General features: G+C 47.8%; 1 protein-coding gene across 3 annotated transcripts in view; it reads left to right on the plus strand.

The window, feature by feature from the left end:
* The window catches only part of PNLDC1 (PARN like ribonuclease domain containing exonuclease 1), a 458,177-nt gene that overhangs the window by 409,854 nt on the left and 30,952 nt on the right, over positions 1-17,371 (plus strand). For all 3 annotated transcript variants that reach the window (XR_013598671.1, XM_078653131.1, XM_078653121.1), the window contains exon 17: positions 16,894-17,069. Coding sequence is in view for 2 of the 3 variants with exons in the window: in XM_078653131.1 (XP_078509257.1) it covers positions 16,894-17,069 (176 nt within the window). In the remaining variant the exon portion in view is untranslated. The remainder of the gene's footprint in view (positions 1-16,893; positions 17,070-17,371) is intronic.

Here is a 17,371-nt window from a genome sequence, read left to right on the forward strand (position 1 = left end):
GGATGAACCTAAGATGAGGACTTCTGTTTTGTCCGAGTTCAGTTTTAAACGGCTGTTCTTCATCCACTCGGCTACTTCTTTCATTCCTTCGTGTAAGTTGGTTTTGGCGGTGTTTGGGTCTTTGGTGAGGGAGAGGATCAGCTGGGTGTCGTCTGCGTAGGAGATGATGTTGAGGTACTGTTGGCACGCGATGGATGCGAGGGGACTCATGTATACGTTGAAGAGGGTGGAACTGAGTGATGATCCTTGTGGTACGCCGCAGATGACTTCGGTGGCCTCTGATCTAAAAGGGGGGAGGCGGGCTCTTTGGGTTCTTCCGGCGAGGAACGAGATGATCCAGTCCAATGCTTTTCCTTGTATTCCGACGTTGCTGAGGCGTTGTATAAGGGTGCTATGACAGACTGTGTCGAAGGCTGCGGAGAGGTCAAGTAGGATGAGGGCAGCTGTTTCTCCGTTGTCCAGTAGTGTTCGAATGTCGTCTGTTGCTGCGATGAGGGCGGTCTCGGTGCTGTGTTTGGCTCGAAAGCCGGACTGTGAGGGGTCGAGGGATTTGTTGGATTCGAGGAAGGCGGCGAGCTGATTGTTGATGGCTTTCTCAATGACTTTGGCAGGGAATGGGAGGAGCGAGATGGGGCGGTAGTTCTTAAGTTCACTGGGGTCTGCTGTGGGTTTCTTCAGCAGGGCGCCGAGTTCGGCATGTTTCCAGCTTTCCGGGAAGGTAGCGGAGTTGAGGGAGCAGTTGATGACGTCTCGGAGATGGGGAGCGATAATTGAGTCTGCTTTGTTGAAAATGTGGTGGGGACATGGGTCGGTTGGCGATCCTGAGGGGATGGAGTTCATCAGGCGGATGGTGTCTTCATTGGTGATTGGGTTCCAGGCGCAAAGTTTGTGAGAAGGGGTTTTTAGTTCGGAGGTGGGTGGAGTGGACTGGTCTCCGGACTGGTTTTCAAAGCTGTTATGTATGTCAGCGATTTTGTTGTGGAAGAATGAGGCTAGGGAGTCGCAGAGGTCTTGGGAGGGAGTGATGTCGTTGGTGCCGGCGGTGGGGTTGGTAAATTCTTTGACGATGTTGAATAGTTCCTTGCTGTTGTGGGCGTTGTTGTCAAGTCGATCCTTGAATGCTGATTTCTTGGTGGATCGGATCAGTTGGTGGTGTTTGCGGATGGCGTTCTTGAAGGTGGCCAGGTTGTCAGTGGTTGGGTTTTTTTCTCCAGGCTTTCTCGAGGGTGCGACAGAATTTCTTGGATTTCTTAAGGTCCTCGTTAAACCAGGGGGCTTTTTTGCTAACTTGCTTGATTTGATGTTTTTCAAGGGTGCTAATTCGTCAGCGCTGTGGGAGATCCATTGTGTGAGGTTGGTGGCTGCAAGGTTTGGGTCCGATGATAGTGCAGGAGGGTTATGGTGAAGCGATGTGAAGAGTTGGTCGGTGGTAATTTTGTTCCATTTTCGGCGGGTAATTCGTTGTGGGCGGTTGTGGGTCATAGTCTTTTGGTAGTTGAAGTGAACGCAACTGTGGTCCGTCCAATGGCGAGTTGTGGTGTGATTGAAGGAGATGTGCTTGCTGGAGGTGAAGATTGGGTCGAGCGTGTGCCCGGCATAGTGGGTGGGGGTGTTAACAAGTTGTTTGAGTCTGAGATTGGCGAGGTTGTCCAGAAGGGTGGTGGTGTTGCTGTCGTTGTTTTTTTCCAGGTGGAAGTTGAGGTCTCCCAGTAGAATGTAGTCCTCGGAGGGGAGGGCGTGTGGGCTGATGAAGTCGGTGATGTCTTCGCTGAATTGTGTGCGGGGTCCTGGTGGCCTGTAGATGAGGGTGCCTCCGAGTGTGGTCTTGGGGTCGGTGTGGATCTGGAAGTGAAGGAGTTCGGCGGTAGCGAGGTTATCGTCGGAACTGGTCGTGATGCGGATGGTGTTCTTATGGACGATGGCGATGCCTCCTCCTGTTTGGTTGGTGCGGTCCTTTCGGATTATCTTGTAGCCGTCCGGGATGGCTATGGCGATGTCGGGTGCTGATGAGGCGTTCAACCAGGTTTCTGTAAGGAAAGCGACGTCCGGTAATGTGGTGTCGAGTAGGTTCCAGAGTTCAATGGCGTGTCTGTGGACCGAGCGAGTGTTGTAGTGTTCTTTTTTTCATCACCTATCTGAGACATGAGTGCTATATCGGGAAGAGTTAACGTGTATCCATTACAGACTTCCAGACAGGCTTGAAGTGACCTTATCCAAGGCCAATGAGGCCATCAAATGATATCTGACTGGCCACATGCATTTGTTCTTTTCATTATGACATTGTGGCACCTCCATGCACTTTAATATGGCACTTGCCAGGCTAGTGCACCAGACCTTCTAGCCAATGGCATCATGCAAATTGACTTTCCTTTCACGTACATCCACTTTTCTAGTGGCCATATCATCACCCATACTCATATGCATGCCTCATAGCTGTTCTCAACATTTCAAAAGAACAGGTCGGTTTTCTGAACCTACTGTTCTTTAATTCTGAGTGTTTGTTTCACTGAACAAAAAACTTGGTCTCCTGACTTTTTTTCTGCATCTCTCTGCCTCCTTGGATTAGGAAACTATCCATCAGCTGGACATTAAGGGTGCACTGCACTCTTATCTTGCTTGGAAGCCACCAAGATCATCTGCGGTGTGCCCCAAGGATCATCACTCAGCCCTGCCCTGTTCAATGTCTACATGGCTCCACTCGCCAACATCGTCTGCTCGCACAACCTTAACATCCTCTCCTACGCGGACAACACCCAGCTGATCCATTCACTCACCAAGGACCTCACCACCGCCAAAACGAACCTCCACGACGGACGGAAGGCTGAATGGAGAACAATCGCCTGAAACTGAACTCAGACAAGACAGAGGTCCTCATCCTTGGCTCCTCCCCCTCCACCTGGGACGACTCCTGGTGGCAGGCCGGACTGAGAGCCGCACCAACGCCCACCATCCACGCACACAACCTGGGATTCATCCTGGACTCATCACTCTCAATGACCGAACAAGTCAACGCCGTCTCCTCCTCCTGCTTCAACACCCACCGCATGCTTCACAAGATCTACAGATGGATCCCCACCGGAACCAGAAAGACGGTAACCCATGCCCTTGTCAGCAGCAGACTGGACTACGGCAAAGCCATCTACGCTGGAACTGTGACCAAACTCCGGAAAAGACTGCAACGTATACAGAACGCATCCGCACGCCTCGTCCTCGGCATCCCCCGCCACTCCCACATCACTGCCCACCTGAAGGACCTACACTGGCTCTTGGTCAACAAGAGGATTACCTTCAAGCTCCTCACCCAGGCTCACAAAGGTCTCCTGTTAGACCTGGCATCTTTGGCTTGGTTTCCCCCTATATTTTTGATGTGTGCTGGATTTCGTTTTTGCTGGTTTAGATGCTTTGGACACTCTGCCACTGCTGATCAGTGCCAGAGTGTAAGTGCTCCCTATGTAAATTGTTATTATGATTGAATATACATGATTGGCATATTTGTATCACCATGAAGTCCCTAGTAAAGTGCACTGGGTGTGCCAGGGCTGGTGATGACAAATGCTACTAGTGGGCCTGCAGCACTGATTGTGCCAACCACATGAGTAGCCCTAAAATGGTGTCTCAGGCCTGCCTCCGCAGTGCCTGTGTGCAGTCTGTGAACTGCCATGTCCTCCTGGTCAGTGTCCCCACTGACCAGGCCTAACCCTTCCCTTTTTGTGCACATTGGTCACCCCTATGGAAGGCCCAAGGTACCCATCTGGGCAGGGTGCAGTGCATGTGAAAGGTAGAGCATGTACTGGTGCAGGTGACATGCTCTGGTAGTGAATTACAGCCATTTTCGTTTTTCCCTATTGTAAGGCTATCTTGCTCCATAGGTTAACATGGGGGATGCTGGCTACAGTGGCTACCAGCATTTCTTCCCATAGGAACAAGATAGGACATACGAGACTAGTATCCCTGAACTCAGAATTTAATAACACATCTTTTAGGAAAGGTAGTTTTTGAATCCTGTGTTTGAGAACAGCACTTTTAGAAAGTTGCTGTTCTATTGTCTGACCTTTCTGTGTGCCTTGGCCTGTTTGTGTATTGACTGTCTGGTTTGAGAGTGACAGGGGCTGGGGATTCCCCAGGAGGCTGGCTGAGTCCGCCCTAGGCTGAATGACTGCATTTGCAACTTGAGTGGTGGGAGGAGATAGCACCTGGGTGATTCCTTGCCTGGTCTGTGTTGTGCCAGTATTGCCCCCAACCCCACTGGGCTGGCATCCACCGTCCATTTGGTGCAAAGCAGCGGATCAAAGTGCGCCAGGTGATCTACCGCTGTCACTGCGTACTTGATCTCTTCAAATGTTTTGCTGCATTCTTCTGTCCATGTAAAGGTCTGGCCTTGTTTAGTTAGTTCTCGCAGGGGTGCGCTCACTGTGGCAAAGACTTTTATGTACCTTGCGCAGTAGCTAGCAAGGCCAAGAAATAACCTCACATCTGCAATGTCTCTTGGCTGTGTTGCTTTCTCTAGCGTGTCCACTTTGCTACGATCTGGTCGCATTCCTTTTTTGGAGAAGATGTGGCCAAAAAACACCAGTTAGTCTCGCTCCAGTTCGCACTTGTCCTCATTTAGCGTCAGCCTCGCCAGCTCTCGTTGGGAACACACATCTCGCAGTGCCTTGTCATGCTGCTCATCTGACTTGCCGAACACCAGAATGTCGTCACTGTAATTCAGACTGTTTTTCACTGGCCTTATTACTTGCCGTATTGTTTCTTGAAATATTTCAGCAGCTGATGATATTCCAAAACTCAGACGTTTATATCGGAAAAGACCCAGGTGCGTGTAAAACGTTGTGATATATCTGGACTGAGGGTCCAGTTCTAGCTGATGATAACCCTTGCACAGGTCTAGTTTGGAGAACCGCCTTGTGCCTGTTAGGAAACTGATCATATCATCGAGGTGAGGTCCCCGGGTGTCTTTCGCGCTCGATTGCTGTGTTCGGTATTCTCATGTCGACACAGATGCAAATCTTGGACGTGTTTTTCTTCGGCACTGCTACTATCGGTGACACCCAGGGCGTCGGTCCTTCAGCTGGTTCTATGATGTCCTGCTTGAGCAACGCTTCAATCTCTTCTTCTACCTGTGGCTCCAGGTGTATTGGCACTTGCCGGTGGTGTTGAGCTACTGGCTTTACTGCTTCATCGATGTGCAGTGTTATTTGGCGCCCTCTTAGTCCCTGTAGTAGTTTGGGATATTCTTTCAAGATACTTTTTTTCTCTGACATGCTGTATGTCATTTCGAGGAGGCCCAGCACCGGTGCTATGACATTGCTCAATAGGCACGGTGCTGGAATGTCACGCTTCAGCACGTGAATTTCTTATTTTATTGTTTGGCCTTTGTATGTAAGATTTTCTGTGAATTTTCCCATGTTTGTCACTGGTTTCCTTGACCCTCACGTGAACACCTCAACTTTTGACGGCGTCAGCACTGGCTTTACTTCCATCTTCTCATATTCCGACACACACATGATGTTACATGTTGCGCCGCTGTCTTGCACAAACCGCGCTTAGTGTGGTCCCACGTCTATGGTCACAGACTCAGTCTTCTTTATTGTGTTCTTGTTCACGAGGCAGATGCTTTCTTGATTCCTACCTTCATCGGTGGGCATGGCAGCAGTGTCTGACATGAGGTATAGTCGTTCTACCTTTTCTTCTTCCTCTTCCTCTCCTTCTCCTGACTCTATCGAGGAGCTTCTGTTTGCTTTTTCCACATGTCTGACATGTCTGCTCGTCATCATCCGCTGTCTTCCCGATCTTCCTCTTTCACTTCTGAACTGTAGTCCCGGGCATGCACTGGCAAAGTGGTTGCTTCTAATGCATTTCCTGCACGTTTGGCCCATTTCTGGCCACGTTTCTCTGTGTGGAAACTCAAGTCCACCTCTGTAGCAGGTTGATTCGGGTTGCTTCTTTGTCACCTGTTCATTGTGCCCTTTTTTCCAGCTGCTTCTGCGGTTGTTCTCTGCCATGCGGTGTGCCTGTTTGACTCACCGTTCCTTTCCCCGCTCCATTTGCTTTGCTTGTACTGTCGCTCTTGTCTCGGCCCTTGCCAGTGACAGGATCGTCTCCAGTGAGGTTGGTTCCTTCAGGATTCTCGCACGGAAGTCCGTGTCACGGCATCCCTCAATGATGCGCAGGTGAATGGCTTGTTTATTGTCGTACTTGTCGAATTCGCAGTGAGTTACTAGTTTCCGCAGTCGCGTCGCAGAATCATCCAACGATTCATCCGTGTGTTGAAAGGCCATTGTGAAGGTATATCGCTCAAAGTCAATGTTTCTCTGCGGATCAAATTTGTTTGTCAGGCATTTTATTAGCCCTTTGTACGTCGCTGTCTCATCTTCTGGTAGGGTTACTAGTAGATCGTCCACTTCATCACCCACTAGATTTAGGAACAGACCTGGTTGTTTGGCCTCTGTCACATCTGTAACCTCCATGTATCTCTCGAATCTCCTAACCTACCTCTCCCACCTTATTCCCCCTTGCGGCTCTGAGAGGTTGAATGGGAGAGGTCTGCGATATTGGGCGCTCTGCCTTTCGCTCCTTGGTCCGGCCATTTGTTTTCTCCTGCTTCCTTTTCAGTTGCTCGTGCTTGTTTCTTTGTTCCTGAGCTTTCATTGGCCCTTGTGCTTTTCTATCTTCCTTTCCTTCTTTTGTTTGCTTCTATTTTGTTCTTTGTTTTTTTTTTGTTGTTAATTCTTCTTTCTTTCCTGTTCTCTTGCTATTTTCTGCCTTTCTTTGCAGGTGCTTGTTTCTTTGTTCCTGAGCTCTTATTGGACCCTTTTGCTGTTTCCTGCCTTTCTTTGCAGGTGCTTGTGTTCTTGTTATTTGTGCTCTTATCGGCACTTTACTTTAATTTTCGAGCTTTCCTGGCTATAAAATGGCCGCCGGTATTTCCAGCTCTCTCATTGGCCAATGTTCCTGACTTAAAGATGGCCGCCGAAATCTCATGCGATTTCGGGGCCAATCCGGACGTTGCCTGACCTTAAGATGGCTGCCCGATCTCCAGGGCACGATATCCGTTATGAAAACGTCACCATTAGCATGGAGGAAAAGTCCTACTTAGTATGTATACGGATGGCAAAGACTACTGATACATCGCGCCCCTAAACAGAGCCCAATCAGACATGCTGATCGCGCACTTCATTAAACTTCCTAGCGGCAGATAATGGACATCAAAGCGCATCCGAAGACCGCCCCCCAGCGCTGCTGACAGCCGTCTTTTCTGTAAGAGGCCCCCCGAGTCTAGTTAAACAGATACTAGGGAGACGGGAGGCTTGATCTGGTTTTTGGGAGCTGTTCTCTCGTTGGGGCGGGTCGCCCCAGTTGAGTGATCTGTCACTCAATGAAGTGGATGTGGATTTGGCAGCAGTTCTTCCTGAGGCGGAATCCGGGAAGACCGCGGCGCTTTCTTAAAAATTGATATTTTTTTTAAATTGTGGTTCTGCCTTAGGCATACTGCTTTTAACCTTCACTTACCTGCTGACATACGACAGGGCTGTACCTATTCCCCACACACCGCGCAGCCGAGTAGGCGCTGTCGCGAAGCTCTCGAAACACCGAGCCGCCATCTTGGGGGAACTGGAGGGTTGACGGTCTAGCTGCCTGGCCCCTGCCACCCTCCCCTGCTTGTTATGGCCGGCCTCTCTCGACCGCGCAGCGGGCGAGCGCAGCGGGCGCGCCAAAGGCAAGCCCGTCTGCGCCCATCCGAGACGTGACCGGGGCCGGTCCCCCTGCCCTTTTGAATGGCAAAGCAGGTATTCCCTATGAACGCTCAGTTACTGGCTCTTAGACCTCCCCGATGCCTTCATGGCCCCCTACTGGCACCAGATGTTTGGAAGCTGGACTATGCCTGTAGTGACTGTGATTTCCACCTATCCCATTACGAACTAAGGAACAGCCACTCATACGCTCGGAGATTTAACCCCGGCTATAATTCCCTCATACGACCAACTCGACTGTATTGAGGGATTGCCTTTTTGTATTAAGATATCCTCTTCAATTTCCTGCTCAGGATTATTGATTTATCGCCCTCCTAACTCCAGCACTTCCCATCTGCCTGCCTTGGCGGACTACATCATCCAGGCTAGCTCACGCTACGCTAATTTTACCGCTTTAGGGGATTTTAATCTACATGTGGAAAATGAGTCTTGTCCTCACAGTAATAGCCTAATTTCCACGCTAACGGCATGCAGTTTAGTGCAAAAGGTGGAGCTACCAACACCTAAAGCTGGTCACACACTGGACCTGATTTGTTCCAATGTGACTAACATCCAAGTAGCCAACCCTATACCAGTGATCTGGTCTGATCATTACCTTATCCCTTTTGTGATCAATATAACTCACTCCAATAAACCCGCATTGATTCCTAAGGCAACTGGCAGAAACTGGAGTCGTATTACTCTGGAATCACTCCAGGAACACTTAATAAACTCGCAGCCTAGTCCAGCTTCAGATTTAGAAATGCATATTGCCAATCCGGATGTCTGGATTAGTCAGGCCATGGAAACTTTGGCCCCTTTAAAGCCCATTAAAACTTATAGGTCAGCTCCTACAGCCCCCTGGTATTCTGACGATCTTTGCCAAAAAAAAGCCTGTGTAAAGCCCTGGAACGAGCTTGGAGGCAGAAGTCTTCCCTGGAAAGTAAAGCTCTCTACAGGACGGCCCTTAAGGAATACCGCAGATTGGTTGTGGAGCATAAAAGGGCCTATCTGGCCACTAGAATCAACAAAGCCAGTAATGGCGCCAGAGAGATTTTTAGCATTGTTAGATCATTTACAGACCCCCCAAGCGATGACCCGGAGCCAGCCTACCTCCCAGTCTTTGTGTGATAAATCATCGGAATTTTTTAAAGAAAAAATAGAAACTATATATGCCTCCTTCCCCAAAACTGACTCTTCAGGATTGGAGGAGGAATTGACTATTCCGAACTCGTTGTCCCCCGTCTTCTTAGAATTTGTAGATCTCTCAGAAGAAGACACCCTTGCAGAATTACTTAAATGTAAATCCAGATCACCTAATGATCCCTGGCCGGCGAAGCAATATAAGGCTCTGGCTGTTCTACTCAATCCTTTTCTTAACCCCATTTGGAATGACTCCTTGAACGGGTAGGTTCCCTGATAAATGGAAGCATGCCTCCTTAGTTCTCATTCTGAAAAAGCCCAACGCGGACCCAGACAACCCAAATAATTACAGGCCAATATCCCTTTTGTCAGCCCCTGCAAAAATCCTGGAAAAATTGGCCCATTGTCAGCTTGCCAATTATATAGCGTCTCATGGGCTGTTGCATGACTCTCAGCATGGCTTCCGGTCCGGCCATAGCACGAGTCAGCCCCGATCGAAATGGCTGACTCGGTGAGATGGACGCTGGACCGCGGGTCGAGGGCGGGGTTAGTGCTGCTGGATCTTTCAGCAGCATTTGACACCGTCTCTCACAAGATTCTGCTGAAGAGGCTAAGAGCCCTGGGCAAAGGCGGTACCGTACTGAAGTGGATCTCTTCCTTTTTATCTGATCGCACTCAGCAGGTATATACCCCCCCTTATACATCTTCCGCCAGACCACTTAAATGGGGGGTTCCCCAGGGTTCTTCCCTGAGCCCGCTACTCTTCAATGTCTATTTTAGCCCCCTTGCTGAAATGATTGCACAGACCTGTGTGAAATCTACTTCCTATGCTGATGACATTCAGCTTCTTTTCACCTTTGATGAGCCCACTGATTCGGCATTCGATCCCCTGAAATCATGTCTCAGGGAGATATCGAAATGGATGGAATCCAATTCTCTGAGACTCAACGCCGGAAAAACGGAGATACTGTTTTTTAACTCACCATCTCCCCTGGAATCCAGTCTATGGTGGCCGGAAGATTTTAGTCAAGCCCCCATACCTAAAGACTCAGTTAGGAACATTGGGGTTCGCTGGGACAGTCACCTCTCTTTTAGTGTCCAGGTGCAAACAGTAGCAGCTTCCTGTTTTGCCAAGATGAAAACAATAAAAAGGCTCATCAACTATTTGCCTACCGACTGCCGTAGGACTGTGGTTCACGCATTGATAATCTCCCATCTCGATTATGCAAATGCGCTCTACCTAGGCCTTACGGCTGGTCTATGTAACAAACTTCAGACTGTACAAAATGCTGCAGCCCATCTAGCTGAGGGAATTCCCCCCAGACAACATATTACCCCACACCTTCGCAGACTACATTGGCTCCCCATCGCCAAGAGATGCGAGTTTAAAGCTATGTCTTTGGCCTACAGAGCCATGAAGGGTAAAGGACCAGCTCACCGGAAGACTAGCCTTCGTCCCTACCATAACTCCAGAGCGCTGCGCTCGAATTCCCAACTTCTTCTGGTTACACCTAGATTTAAAAAAAACAATCAGGGGGGAAATCGTTTGAAGTCGGTGCTTCTCAGCGCTGGAATAAACTCCCATTATCCCTACCTGCATTCCGTAAATCTCTCAAGACCCACCTCTTTGGCCTTTAACTAGATATCTCACAATTTCTGCTGCCATATCTAATAGCGCCGGGACGCCCCGTTGGGCTCTGCGCGCTTTACAAAATACACAAATAAATAAATAAATCTGTGTGATTCATGTGCGTGCGAGTCCTCTTTTGTTGGGTCTGTGGCTCTGTTGGCTGCTGGCTTGCCCTTCTTGACTGTTTGTTTTTGCTTTGGGTTATCTACACCAGATGGCCCCGAGATTAGGCCTTCTGTCTTTTTCTCTTTGGCTTTTCGACAAGCCTTCTGCGGTTATTTCTGTTGTCCTCTGCTGCGGAAGTTTCTCCCTAAGAGGGTTCCCATGCCTTGGGCCTTAACATACCCTATGTAGGGTAGTGGTAGCTTTTATATAGCTTGTTCTGTGCTTGAAAGTGGTGGTCGCCTTTGGGCCTCTGCTCTCCCTGGTGTTTAAGTATGTTGCAGGTGCAATTCCCTTCTGGGTGGTTTGGAATGCCTTCGGCGGCGCCCCGTGGTTTCCTTCTCCGGGGTCGCTGCGCTATTAGCCTGGTCTGCCCTGCGGCCTGGCGTTCTGGCACTGGTTCCACGTCTTTTTGTGTCGTGTGTGCGGTCCCCTCCCTGAGGCGTGTCCGGGCCCTTCTTCGCCTTCCTGCTCTCTGTCTTGGGGGCTATGATGGATTTCTGTTCCTCCTTCTTTCAGGCGCACCCTGCCCGGTCTTCCTGGGTGGCCCCGGGCTACTCTTTCTGCTTCCGCCTGCTTTATTGCTGTTGGCACTGTTCTGTCTGGTCTATTGAGCTGTGGTAGGCTCAGCTGCCCTCTTCGTGGGGTGTGTTCTCAGTGGGGGGGGACTTGCCTTCTTTCTGCCTCATTTCCTTGGTGTTTCTAAGTGGATCTTCTTCATCTTTCTTGCCTTGGCCTTGGATGGAGGTTTTGTTGCCTGATATGGGCGTGGGGTGCTTCGGCCTCCTCTTGCCTTACCCCTTTTTCCTCTGCAGAGTGTGAACAGACTTCCTCTTCTTTTCTTCATTTCTTCTTCCCGCATACCCCTTAGGATCGGTGGTGTTCGGACTGTAGGGGTTCTCCTTGCCTCGGGGGACAGGGCTCCTCACCCTGTCCACCTGACTCTTCTCCTTTGGGATCCTCAGTTATGTCCAGGCTGGTGGGGTCCTCTCGCAGACCCTCCTTCCCCGTGGATATAGCTAGGGTATCTATTCTACGTAAAGGAATCTGCAGCTAGTAGTCTCTATCAGATGTACAAGTTACTTACCTTCGGTAACGATGTATCTGGTAGAGACGATTCTACCCTATTATATTGCTATCTTAGACATTCTATCCGCAGATTCCTTCACGACCCACCCTTCCTCCAGGTTCTGCGAGGGCCCTAAGCTTGCTCTTCCGCACTCGCCTGCCTCTGGGTGCTTTGTCTTCTGTGAGTGTCCTCTTTCACTCCTCCCCAGCGGGATTCTTGTTTGTTGGGTTTGTATCCATTCCTTCCTTTCTGGTACTTGACTGGTAGGTTCATGGGTGCTCCTGCATCCCTACACTCTGGTGTTTCCAGTGTGGGGCCTAGTCATATTTCCCCTTTTTCCCTGGTTTGGAGTTTCTGACTCATGTGCAGTCCTCTGAGTTGGGGTCTCTTGAATGGGCTTCAGCCTTGGCTCCTTTCAGGGGACGTGACTCTCCTTGGTGGTATTGTCTTGAGGTACATTGTCGATACTCTTCTGTCCTTCACTGTTAACCCCTTCCATGCTCATGACGAGCTCAGCTCGTCATGCAGTACACTGCTTGTGTGCTCATGACGAGCTGAGCTCGTCATGAACAGTGGGATTCATCAATCATAAGCATGGGGGATTAATCCCTGTAGCATTGATGGTGTTAATATACTGTGGTTTCAGACTTCTTTCTTCTGCTGCACAGTTTTTCATATGCTTTTTTCTGTCTCCAGGGAGAATGTTGTATTTGCTTGCAGCGTTACTTGCTGTGGCTCTGCTCTGCTCTTCCCTTCTATGACTTTTGGTGCCACAGTGCCTTGCACTTTCCTGGATGGGCTGTTCCCCTCCATTCACTTCTTTCCTTTCTATTTATCTGCTGTTTCGAACACTGTTCCCATATTCTCACAGTTTGTTTGTGATGGCTCCGCGTTGTGGAACGGAAAAGATCGCCAAAGAAAACTGATGTTGGCGCGCCGGGGTGGGGCGTATGTGACCTCGCTGATGTCACGCCCGCGGACGATGCCAGGGCGGAGTCACGCGGTACCGCCCCCCCGGATCCAGTGTCACGCCTGGGGATAATTCTACGTTAAGGAATCTGCGGCTAGAATCGTCTCTACCACATACATTGTTACCAAAGGCAAGTAACTTGTACGACACATGATGTATCGCAAAAGGGACTGAACTCATAGCAGAGGAACAGACCATCTTCAAAGCCAATATCTGATGCGTCCTGGATGCCACCGGTACTGCCTCCAATGAGGTGAATACTAGCATTCTACTCTGTCATCATGCAGGGCTGAGCGTGTCTGGATTCAAGTCTGAAGTTCAACAACAGCTGTTAAATGTTCAATTTTATGGGTACCATCTATTTAGAGCACAAGTAAAACCTGCCTTTCTCAAACAACAAATAAGAAAGGTCCTTAAAGCTGCTACCACACTCCAAAGCCAAGGATTCTACTGACAGCAGCCATTTGAAGAGAGGCCCACTTCCAGAGCTTATCAAAGAGGTGGGTCTCATGGAAAAGTGTGAGGCATTGAAAGAGGTGGCTCCAGAACCTCGACTACCAAACAGTGACTCACCCTCCATTCCCTCCAATCACACAACACCTATAGTGGCACGAATACTATTATTTCTTCGTCGGTATGAGCAAATAACCTTAGGTGGTTGCTCTCAGTAGCGCAGCAGGATACTGCATAGAACTCCACACCACAACTCCAAACATACTGCCCTGTTGATGCGCAGTGTGACAAAAACACCTATGACTATTGCAATAGGAAATATGGGTGCCACTTATCAAGGGCACCATCGAACCTCTGCCCTGTCACCAGTGTGGATAAGATGTATACTTCTGTAATTCCTTATTCTGAAAAAGTAAGGTAACCTATCCTCACGATCAAGCCATTGAACTGATGCCTCCTGTCTCAGCACTTCAGAATGATCATTCTGCAAGAGCTCATTCTGCTGCTGTACACAGGAGATTGAATGATGACCCTCGACCTCAAGTACGCCTCCTTACACACCCCCATACATCCAGCACATCCCCTGGGCTTTCTTGCAAATGGATATCACTGTCAAAGTGTGCCGGTCTGGGTCTCAGCCGTTATCCTGCTCCATCAAGCCAGTTGTATCTGACTTTTGGCTGAAAAAAGAGCAACAACCAACAGTAATGCCTAACACACTCGGGCGATTCATGAAAGGGGGTGGTGATGGACACACTTGGGCAGCAGTGTCTCTGTCTCGGTTGCACAAGCTAGGGTTCATTGTCAACGCAAAAGTTGCTTTTTAACCTCTACAAACACAACGTTTTCTAGGAGTGGTGTTCGTGTCCGTGAAAGCCTACCCAAAGAGGGTGATTGCATTTTTAAGGCTGCTGCCTTTTTTTGGGCACCAGCTGCCCTTAGTGTAACGATGGTAATGAAAGTATTACAGTTGATTGTTTGCTATAAAGCGGTTGTACCTCATGCAAGAATAAATGTGCACCCATTACAACAGTGTATAGGTAGGCAATGGTCAGAGGCAGAGGGTCAGTGGGAAACCCCCATTCAGCAATGATTCAAATAGTGGAATGAAGAGAGCGTGTTACTAACTAAGCAGGCCATTTCTGGAGCATCAACCAACAACATGAGAGGAATGCAAATACTCCGTATAATTCTTGCAGAAAGAGTGTGTTCAAGATGTGCAAAGGACACTGAATGTTCAATTACTTATGCAAATTCCTTATACTGTGGTTTATTCATAGTTTCCATAAGTGATTCTCTTCTTATTCTTCTATTGATTTTGCTCTTGTTTATCACACTAAAGGAAAAAGCATATCTGACATCTAACATGTTTTGCTTCCTTAATGCTTGGGGCTTTTTCAAGGCTGAAAAACAAAAATCTGATGAATTCAATATAGACAGCAATGTTTTACTAGATAGTGAGTTATAGTCCCACTGGTGTTCCACTGCACATGTGACTAATGTTGAACACTTAAGATGCTAGTATTTCCACCTTATTCTCACTAGCTTCAGGCACACGTATTTTGAGAAATGTCCTTGGTAGAGTAAAGAAAATAGAGCATGCTTAATGTATATTGTATATTGAAATCTAAACAAAGATGTTGTTGAGTGTTGAATTTGACTTGTTCTTGATTCAAAATAACAAACCGAAGGGATTTAGTTAGATATTGCATCTGGCAGGTGACCATTACCCCCAAACACTTTGGTTATGGCTTGGGGAGCATACTTTTACCACATGACTGTATGCAGGAATAACAGGTTTGGTATATTACCTACCTGAAACCGAGAGCAGTAGAGTTGACACTTGGGTAATTGCATACCACCATTTGGGGGAAAGCAGTCCTAGTAAAGAGGACAGCGGGGGGGTGTAAAAAAATGGCAAAATCCACACCCACATCCACAGTCTATGAAATAATCTCGGATCTTTACTTATGCTTTTGCTCCACTGACTCTGATCTCATATGCAGTGAAGAAGGTCATGCGCACATCCATGACCCTCATTTTGGTTACAACAACTTGGGCTAGATAGCCATGGTATTCAATGTTACTAGAAATGTCAATCCATCCACACAAAAACTTACTGATCAGGCCAGACTTCCTGACTCTGCATCAGTGGCAGCTGAAACATCCAACCCTCCGAGAAGTTGAATTAGTGATTTAGCACTCACGGTCTTTGAGTTAGGGTACCTTAAACTCCCAGAGGGTTATATGCAATCCCACCAAGAGAGCGTGCTAATCTGCAAAGTGGAACGTTTGTTTATGCTGCTTATGAAAACCAATAGAACCATTCAAGCCATGGTTGCTGGTTTTCATTTGTTACCTATTGCACCATCAAAACCTGGGTTTAGCCCTTACTCATTTATTAGTCTCAAGTAGCAGCTTACATGCGAAACATGGAGCTCTTTTCTCTATTAACCTTTACCTGTTGTCAAGGACTTCAATGGGGACGTTAACAGGGTAATTATTCCAATAAATCCACTAGCCCGGTCTGTAACTTGAATATGGTGTTTGAAAAACTTTGAGGGCCTCCGTTTGTGCCCCTGTACACTAGAAAAATGCAGTTTCTGGCATGGGCGGTTGCCTTCCTTATTGCAGTGACTTCACTACGTCCAAGGGACCTTGTTACCTATTGTTGCAGTGACTTCACTAAGAGTCAGTGAGTTGCAAGCAGTGGAGGAACCTTTGATTTAGGTACATAAGTATAGAGTTGTCTTATAAACCGATTCCAAATGCCTTCCAAAGGTAGTTTTCCCTTTCTGCTTAAACCAGTTGATTGAGTTGCTCATTATCTTCCCACGCCCAGAGATAGTGGCTGTAAGGGCATTACACACGCTTGATGTCAAAAGAGCCCTTAAATACTACTTCAAGAGAACAAAATAAATCCGTAAAACAAAGCAACCCTTTGCTTCACTTGCAAAACCGTACCTGTGTCAACCCCTTTTCCAATAGTGGCATTGCCAGATGGATTGTTGTGTATACAGACATGCCCCACTACTAGAAATAAGGAAGTTGCATTGACCTTTGGCACCTTCCGACAACCTACACCTGTAAAGCTGCTACATGGTCAGACCGCATGCGTTCTCCCGTCTCTACAGGACCTTCAAGAGGCTTTGGTTAGCCAAACTGTATTAAGAACCTTATTCCAGTCATGTGCATTATGCACTTGCCAGCCACTGCTTATAGGAAATGCGAATATAGTCTATGCAAAAACACATACTTCAAACAGAAAATGTTATCCTGCACCCATCTGTTTGTAGTTTGCTGTGCTGAATTCACATGCACCCTCCATCCTCCCCCAAAGAGAGCTATGATTCATGATGGTTAACATTTCTTTGTTTTTCAAGTATTCCATCTCACTTCACTCCACTGTCTGTATTCTTCCCTCTGGACATGAAACAATCTGAGCAGGATTCTTTGTCCTGGTGAATTGTGAACTAAGGGAGGAGTCCCAAGCAATCTTGAGTTTGAAGGCTTCATTGAAAAATAAAAACTTGCTAACATCCGCGCCCAACACTAGATGACAGAAGTATACACAGCATGCTTATCTACAGTTTTACAGTTCTACAAGGTGCAAACAGATATTCATGGGTTGAGGAACATGCTCATTCATTTTTAGGACATTATAGAAGGCGTAAATCTATGAAACAACTAATCTGTTATATTCTATTGTCTCTGAACTGTCTAACATGAACCTCAGAATTTATCAGGTGAGGATATCCGCATACGTCGGCCACCTGCCTTGCTGGTCCGCGTCCAGGGATGGCCAGGAGTGGATGAAGAGCAACTCTTCCGTGAGTTCAAGTCAGTCTGCACCCTGGATGTAAAGCGCCTTGGAGAAGACAGTTTTCTGATTCTTGCTACAAAATTTAAAGGGTAAGAGTACTCCTCTCGTGAGCTACATTTTAATGAAATACCCATGCAGTTAACAGTTGGCCTTTCAAGTATAGACATAACCAGATGAAAATGCATATAGTGCCAAGATTCAAACGTACTGCTTACTAATGCAGAATGTAATTGTAGAAAAACATATTCAACCTTGAACAAGACCTAAACGATACCCAAACAAATTGAAGAAATGTTTTTATTCTGCCTGTAATGATAAGGAAAATATGATTTGAACTGTCTGGATGATCTAAATAAGTTCATTGAATGTCTAACTATGAATCCGATATTCA

The sequence above is a fragment of the Lissotriton helveticus genome, chromosome 1_1 (genome assembly GCF_964261635.1).
Source record: "Lissotriton helveticus chromosome 1_1, aLisHel1.1, whole genome shotgun sequence".
NCBI lineage: Eukaryota > Metazoa > Chordata > Amphibia > Caudata > Salamandridae > Lissotriton > Lissotriton helveticus.